At 41.6% G+C, this 8275-nt stretch overlaps 1 protein-coding gene across 1 annotated transcript; it reads left to right on the top strand.

Moving 5' to 3' along the window:
* Nucleotides 1–855: 855 nt before the first annotated feature.
* LOC113016813 (cytochrome b-c1 complex subunit 6, mitochondrial-like) lies at nt 856–3558 on the top strand. Its single transcript, XM_026159954.1, has 4 exons — nt 856–1119; nt 1422–1448; nt 1788–1949; nt 3331–3558. Exons 1-4 carry the CDS (start codon nt 1078–1080, stop codon nt 3361–3363), a joined length of 264 nt encoding a protein of 87 aa, XP_026015739.1. The 5' UTR covers nt 856–1077; the 3' UTR covers nt 3364–3558.
* Nucleotides 3559–8275: the final 4717 nt, after the last annotated feature.

Here is an 8275-nt window from a genome sequence, read left to right as displayed (position 1 = left end):
TTTAATCTAGGTTGCTAAAATCAAGTATTGTTGCTCAACAGTAGAGAATCTTTTTGGCTTGAGGGTGGCTTGATTAGATTTAAGAAATAGCCAAACTTTAATACTTCAGTTCTTATTTTTACCACTTTAAAACTGCTATCTTTGGGGCAACACTAACATACACAGAAAAAAAAATGCTCATTGGAATCTTGAAAATGAGTTTGTAGTTTTGCCATTTGACAGAGTGGAAGATGTGAGATTTTTAAAGCCTTGCATGATCATAAAACGACATGTTTTCACAACCAACCATGGTCAAATCTGCGTTTCTTCAAGGCTGACTTTTAAATGTACCAAAACTAAAATCCTGTTTCCATTCCATGAGAACTTTGCTTGGTTTGTATTTGCCATTAAGCTTTCATTTCAGAAGAGTTCTGGGAAAGCCAGTGGTGTTCTTCTCACCTTATTTAACAAACTAACTCTATTTCATATTGTTGAAACAGGAAAGCAACTCAGATGACCCATTTGAAGCAAAAAACTCTAAAGGGAACAAAGGAAGAACAAAGTACTCAAAAAAGGGCTTTAAGAACGTGGCCAAATTCATAATGTAGTACCACTTCCTAACACACGATGGTAGTATAGAGTGTAACAATTTTTAAGTCGTCGTGCATTAAAAATTTGGCTCATGTTTCAAATGAATGAATTGCATTATCTGTTATATGGGTTTAAAAACAAATAAGTGGCTTTGTAATGTGCACCTTGCGTTCACATCTTAAAACTGATAAAACTCGGATATCCTACCCTCGGGGGAAGTAGATGATTAACTTCAAAATAAAACATATGTCATTTAAATAAATACTTGGAACTTTCAATGTAAAACGTCTGTGAGTCGAGGCGAAACTTTGGCATGTTTGCGTATCGAGCAAAAAAAAGGATTCCAAGTTCTGTTCCAAGTTCAGGCAATGATCGAAGAGCAGTTTGATTTTGAAAGTTAAGCAACCGGAAGTGTTTGCCTTCGTTAGCTTATTAGCTCGTATGACCTGGTGTGTCCTCCAATATCTGAGATTTGACAGCTAGCTGATTCAAGGATAAGACCAGATCATGGTTTTCGAGGAGAAAAGGATCACGAACGGAGAACCAGAGGTTCTTAGTATTTGTTACAGATACGATTTCGTAAGCTAGTGACGTTTGACGTTCAGCTTATAGGCTAATACACCGAGGCTAACTACGATGCATCCTTAGTTGACATTAGCATTAGCCAACCTCTCTATACATCTCTGTTCAGAATAAGATTAAAGGTTAATTAACGCAGTAGAATCAAATCGCAGTCAGTGATAATAATGACGGACTAACTGGTGAAGATGAATCGATACAAAAGCAATTGATAACAATTTCTCGAGGGTGGTGGTTTATTGGTGTTATTAATTTGGTCTTGTGTATTTCAGGAGGAGGAAGAAGAGGAAGAGATGGTGGTATGTTAATTAAATAACCTTAACAGAATCAAAGTATGTTAATATATCCCATTATGACTGATGGTTTTATTTTGGTCTTTACTGAACAAAACCAATTTAAAAAAACAAAAAGTGATAATTTACTTTGTCATTTGATATTTGAAAAAAATGTGTGGCAGTTTTCCGTATATAAAAAGAAAACAAAAACAAACCACCCACTTCATGGATTTTTTTTTCTTTCCAAATGGACTTTCCTTTTTTCCTCAGCTATATGGCATTGCACTCATTTGGACACTGACACTGGCATATGTGTCTCTTATTGAAAGCCAGTTGCTTTGAGTGTTAAACTTTCTCCTTCAGGATCCTATTGAATCACTGCGGCAGAAGTGTGCGGAGACAGAACACTGCATTCACACCTGGGAACGTCTGGAGCAATGTGAGACCAGAGTTGGCTCCCGGTCTTCAACGGAGGAGGACTGTACCGAGGAGCTGTTTGACTTCCTACATGCTCGAGACCACTGTGTAAGTGTGCCGTTAGGCAGCTGTACCAGACAGAAAGACTAAAAGAAAAACACTGACAAAAGAGCAGGTGTTCTCAGTCCCTCGTTTCTTTATGTTTTGTTTTCAAAGAGTCGATGTCAAGTGGCTTTATTGTCACGTCAACCATGTGCTGTGGTACAGTACACAGTGAAGTGAGACAGCATTCCTCCAAGACCATGGTGCTATGTATAACATATAACAGACAATCAACAGAGGACTACATAAAGTGCAAGTGTACAAAAATTGCAAAATAAAGAAAACAAAAACGGTGCAATAGAAAAGTGCAACAATGACAGTGGGTTGTGCTAAAAGACTGAGCATTTTACAAACAGTAACTTAAAAAAGGCATGTGTGTATGAGATTTTGCAGATAAGTGCTTGATATAGAGTGTGTGTGTGTGTGTGTGTGTGTGTGTGTGTGTGTGTGTGTGTGTGTGTGTGTGTGTGTGTGTGTGTGTCAGTCCAGTCACTGAGTGTTCAGGAGTCTGAAAAATCAAAGTGAGGGTGTCAGAATCTTTCAAGTGATTTTGAGCAGTAGTTCTCAAAGCCCTTTCAGTAAGTATTGGGAGTTATTAAAAGTTACTTAAAGAAATTATAGAAAACCTTGCCTAACAGAGTTCAGGCTGTGTTGAATAATAAAGGTGGGCATACCTAAGTTTGACTTTGAAGTTTGTTAGAATTGTAAAAACTGTTCTTTTATCATAATAAATGCTAATAGCTGCTTAGGCTGTCTTATTATTTAATAGAAAATAAATAACAACCCCCAAAGTTGTTGTTACTTTAAGAATGCTCTTGGAGGAATTTTTAAATCTTTAGACAGTGTTTCCACCTCCACTGTCTGTCTCAAGAACTGCTGTTCTCCAGTTTCAAGTTGATCTATAACCAATTGTAGTTGATTGAGCAATCTGGATTGTGATAATAAACTAAACTAATAAATAGACCTGGCCTTCGGTTTTATGACTGAGCTCCATGTTTTGCTCTGTATGAGTGCAAACCTGAAAGTGAGTGGTATTATGATGTGTAAAGTAGGACTGCTTTTACTCTTGAAGACATTTTTGATCTCCTGAAGGCTTAGATAAATGTGACTGAAGGGAGATTTTTATCAGAAATCATAGAGATAATCATCATTACATTTTTACTCAACATTTGCAAGCAAAGCTGCAGTCCCTCATACATGAAGTTAACTTTAGCTTACCATGGCAATATGACACACCTTTATCTGGCAGTTGCCAACATAAGAGCAACATATACAAGAAACTATCCATTTGTATGGCCTACATGTAAGAGCAGTAACTTAAGTGATATGAAATGTCTGTGTTGTTTGTTTGCACTGATGAATTATTTGTTGTATGTCTTCTCTACAGGTGGCACATAAATTGTTCCATTCTGTCAAATGAAGCTCTCAGTAACTGACCACTGGCTAATGGCTTTCTTCACATATTGTATCGTAAGAAGAACTTGGAGTAAAATACATCCATTTGTGGATCTACTGTATGTTGTAACTTGAAGTGTATACATTATCTGCTCATGTAAAAAAGTATTTAACATGTCTGAGTCAACATTTCATTAAAGATGATGACTTAAACATCTTACCATCTGCCCCATGGTGATTTTTTTTTTTTTAAATATATATATTTTTACAATATGATAAAATCTCTGCTTTTCTACAGTCACTGGTAAATACTTGCTGAAATGTTCTTTCAGCAAGCCAGCTCCGCCAACAAGTCAACTACTGATATCCCAACTATGATGGCCACATCAGTTCTGTTTTACACAAACAGTGGTGCCGCTGTTCTGACAAAACGTCCTACTTTGGCAAAACGTCCTGCTGTAAGTAGTTTATGCACATTTCTGCTGTCAGTAGGTATGACGGTTTGCCACTGAACTTTGCCCATCAGAGTATGCTTGTAGCTTATAATTATAAAGCCAGGACGGGTTGCCACTAAATTTTAGCCGTTAAAGTATGCTTGTAGGTCACATTCACAAAGGTAGGATGGTTTGCCACTTAATTTTAGCTGTTAAAGTATGCTTGTACGTCACATTTGAAAAGGTAGGACAGTTTGGCACTTAATTTTACGTTAGTAGCTTATATTTGCATAGGTATGACGGTTCGCCACTGAATTTCGTGTTGTGCGCATGCGTAGAAACAACGGGTAGGATTGTTTGTCAGGTAGGATGGATTCCCAGAACACCGCCGCAGCTCCATGCCATTCATACCACTTTTGAGAGCACAAGTACTTGCTGCTGTATTCTCCACCAGTTAGACAAAATCAAGGAGAAGTCAACCCCAGAAGCAAAGAAATCACTTTTTTTTTTTTTTTTTTTTTTTCTTTCCAGGTCTCTTTTTTTTTTTTTTTTTTTTTCAAACTATTGCAGTAACTTTATCTGCATTGCCTTTGAATGTCTGAGCTTCTGTATTGTTATATCATCAAAATCCTGGTAAAAAATGTAATGAATCTACAGTACAGTAAAGGTTAATGATTAAACCTTCACTTAAAAAGCATCCCTAGACCCAGCAGTCTTAGCTAATTACAGGCCAATCTCCAACCTTCCTTTCATATCAAACATCCTTGAAAGAGTAGTTGTCAAACAGCTAACAGATCATCTGCAGAGGAATGGTTTATTTGAAGAGTTTCAGTCAGGTTTCAGAGCTCATCACAGCACAGAAACAGCTTTAGTGAAGGTTACAAATGATCTTCTTATGGCCTCTGACAGTGGACTCATCTCTGTGCTTGTCCTGCTAGACCTCAGTGCAGCGTTTGATACTGTTGACTATAATCGATTAGAGCGATTAGAACATGCTGTAGGTATTACAGGTACTGCACTGCAGTGGTTTGTATCATATCTATCTAATAGACTCCAGTTTGTGCATGTAAATGGAGAGTCCTCTTCACACACTGAGGTTAATTATGGAGTTCCACAGGGTTCAGTGCTAGGACCAATTCTGTTTACATTATACATGCTTCCCTTAGGCAGCATCATTAGAAGACATAGCATACATTTACACTGCTATGCAGATGACACCCAGCTCTATCTGTCCATGAAGCCAGATAACACACACCAATTAGTTAAACTGCAGGAATGTCTTAAAGACATAAAGACCTGGATGGCCGCTAACTTTCTGCTTCTTAATTCAGATCAAACTGAGGTTATTGTACTCGGCCATGAAAATCTTAGAAATATGGTATCTAAGCAGATTCTTACTCTGGATGGCATTACCTTGGCCTCCAGTAACGCTGTGAGGAACCTTGGAGTCATTTTTGACCAGGATATGTCCTTCAACGCACATATTAAACAAATATGTAAGACTGCGTTCTTCCATTTGCGCAACATCTCTAAAGTTAGAAATATCCTGTCTCAGAGTGACGCTGAAAAACTAGTTCATGCATTTATTACTTCCAGGCTGGACGACTGTAATTCATTATTATCAGGATGTCCAAAAAACTCCCTGAAAGCCTTCAGCTAATCCAAAATGCTGCAGCAAGAGTCCTGACAGGGACTAGAAAGAGAGCAGATTTCTCCTGTTTTGGCTTCCTGTTAAATCCAGAATTCAAAATCCTGCTCCTCACATACAAGGTCTTAAATAATCAGGCCCTATCTTATCTTTTTTTTTTTTTTTTTTTTTTGCCTGTCCCGTTTGGCTCTTTTGCCATTAGAATTGTTGTCTAAAGGCAAAGAAAGATGCCCAACGGATTTACTTTACCAAACTGACCATCCCAGCCTTGCCGTAATGGTCCATTTGATTCACCTTTTATTGTTTATTTTATTTTCACTTACTGAATACGGGACAGACTTGACTGGGGGAAAGAAGGGGAGAAAAAAAGAGGGAAAGAGAAACAGCTGAGAAGAGGGACGGGGGAGAAGGGCAAAAGACAAAAACCAACAGAACGGGCAGAGAAAAAAAATGCATCTATCAATCACCTGGATCACCTGCTGAGAAAGAAAAAAGAAAGCAAGCAGAAGAGAACAAGAGTAATAGAATAAACAACATCACAATGATATATGGGAATATGACAGTAAATACTAAATATTAAACATTATTGTGCAGCACATAAGATCAACAGAACACAGTGTGCTTTGAGGTAGGAGCCAAAAAGGGTGTAGTTTGTGGGTGTGATCACCCGTGTGTACACCTGTGAGCATGGACGCGCTTGTTTTTTGTTTTTTTAAAAGGTTCCTTCATGTAATAATCTGCTAGAGGGTGTGGGGGGGCCACAGCCCCGTCCTCCAGGGCGTGAAGCAGGTGTGGAGGAGATCAAAACTCCAGACATCCAGAGGCCCCCAGAACACAAGAGACCAAGGAAGACCAACAGAGGGGCAGCTGCGCCACTGTCCCGGAAAGAGCTGAGGAGAGTCCCAGATGAGGGCTCACTCAGCAGCCGCGGAGCAGAAGCCAGGGGGAGTTGCAGTGACGCGCCCGTGAGCTCCGCCGGCAGCCAGCTGCGCCTGAGTGACCGAGCCCCAGGCCGAGAGGCCGGGGGCACCCCACCTCCGAAGTGGCCCGAGCGAGCCCCAGGCTCCAGGCCCCGATAAGCGGCCGCCAAGGAGTGAGCCGGTGTGTACCTGGACGCCCATCCCTGGACACAAAGAACCACCAACGCACCGATGTCTGAGGGGGTCCGCCACTGGCAGGGGAAGTGGTGGTAGGGGGAGATAGGCCTCCAAACCTTGGAGGGCCTGAGATGTCCCCAGAGAGGTGGCGCCTGACACCCAACCTGACATATAGACACAGACATACAGGCACACACAGATACAAACATCCATTCCCACCCTCATGCTCTCATATGCACTTACTCCACACTCAACCAACGTGGAGACAGACATAAAGAGACGTTGTACACACGATCACACTCCCCAAGCGTACTCTACAAACCGGGTCTAGGTGCCCCCGCCCCTGGAGGGGGGAACTGCACCCAGACCCAGGTGGTGTTTCCCTTTTCCCTGCGGTGGGGGGAGGCAGACCGCCCCGACTCCGCAGCAGCAGGAAGGCTCCACACTCCAGACCGCAGTCGGACGGCCAACTCCTCCTCCTAGTCCTAGCCCCCCTGCTCCAGCAGGTCGCAGAGAACGGGGGTGAGAGAAGACTCCGAACCTCCCTCCACCCGTTCATTGTAATGTTGATGCATGTGTGTTCTAAGGTGCATTTAAAACCCAGGAGGGCTTGGAGCTACCTGCCAGAGAGCAGCAGGTAAGCGCATGGTCCCTCCTGCTAGCCCTCAATGTCTACGTGTATTTAACATTGAGAGGTGGGCAACGATGCCAGGGGTGGGGTGTACACCCTGATGGTACTTTGGACTCCGTGTATCGTGCCCACCCCCAAGATCCTATATGTATGTGTAATGACCTTGTAGTGACATATCACCCTATTAGAGCACTTTGCTCTCACGCTGCAGGCCTACTTGTTGTTCCTAGAGTATTTAAAAGTAGAATGGGAGGCAGAGCCTTCAGTTTTCAGGCCCCTCTTCTGTGGAACCAGCTTCCAGTTTGGATTCAGGAGACAGACACTATCTCTACTTTTAAGATTAGGCTTAAAACTTTCCTTTTTGCTAAAGCATATAGTTAGGGCTGGACCAGGTGACCCTGAATCCTCCCTTAGTTATGCTGCAATAGACGTAGGCTGCCGGGGATTCCCATGATGCATTGAGTTTTTCCTTTCCAGTCACCTTTCTCACTCACTATGTGTTAACAGACCTCTCTGCATTGAATCATATCTGTTATTAACCTCTGTCTCTCTTCCACAGCATGTCTTTATCCTGTCTTCCTTCTCTCACCCCAACCGGTTGCAGCAGTTGGCCCCGCCCCTCCCTGAGCCTGGTTCTGCCGGAGGTTTCTTCCTGTTAAAAGGGAGTTTTTCTTTCCCACTGTCGCCAAGTGCTTGCTATATAAATAAAATTGAATTGAATAATGATTGTACACTCGTGTCTTCAGCTTCTATATTACCTTATAAAAATGTAGATGCGCATTGCTGCTTGAAATGGCAGCAAAACATATCTTGGGCCAGCAGATGCCGAGCAACTTTTGGTATCCAGCAGATAAGAAACATGTACTCATGTGGACATCTGCATGAACCCCCATGCTCACCAGCTGATGACAAAATTTATGTCACTTTGATCCACTCACACCATAGCAATGTCATATCCACCAAGGCAGTTATGGTGGAAGACTAATGTAAGACCTGAACCCAAAAGTATATTTTGAATAATCTGATTGGTTTGAAGAGAGGAAGCCTTAATGTGCTGATTGGATTAGATTCTTACTTGATTTTTTCCAGAAGGAAGGCAGCAACGGGTGTGACTGTTTAGAGTTCCT

Source organism: Astatotilapia calliptera, chromosome 23 (genome assembly GCF_900246225.1).
Source record: "Astatotilapia calliptera chromosome 23, fAstCal1.2, whole genome shotgun sequence".
Lineage (NCBI taxonomy): Eukaryota > Metazoa > Chordata > Actinopteri > Cichliformes > Cichlidae > Astatotilapia > Astatotilapia calliptera.
This window is presented reverse-complemented; position numbering and strand designations above follow the sequence as displayed.

What these genes read in the sequence shown, in the direction of transcription:
- LOC113016813 (XM_026159954.1), top strand. Translation starts at nt 1,078, where the DNA reads ATGGTTTTCGAGGAGAAAAGGATCACGAACGGAGAACCAGAG. An exon ending in AAGAAGAGGAAGAGATGGTG is followed by an intron (nt 1,449 to 1,787) that starts GTATGTTAATTA and finishes TTTCTCCTTCAG; the next exon opens with GATCCTATTGAATCACTGCG. An exon ending in TACATGCTCGAGACCACTGT is followed by an intron (nt 1,950 to 3,330) that starts GTAAGTGTGCCG and finishes TCTTCTCTACAG; the next exon opens with GTGGCACATAAATTGTTCCA.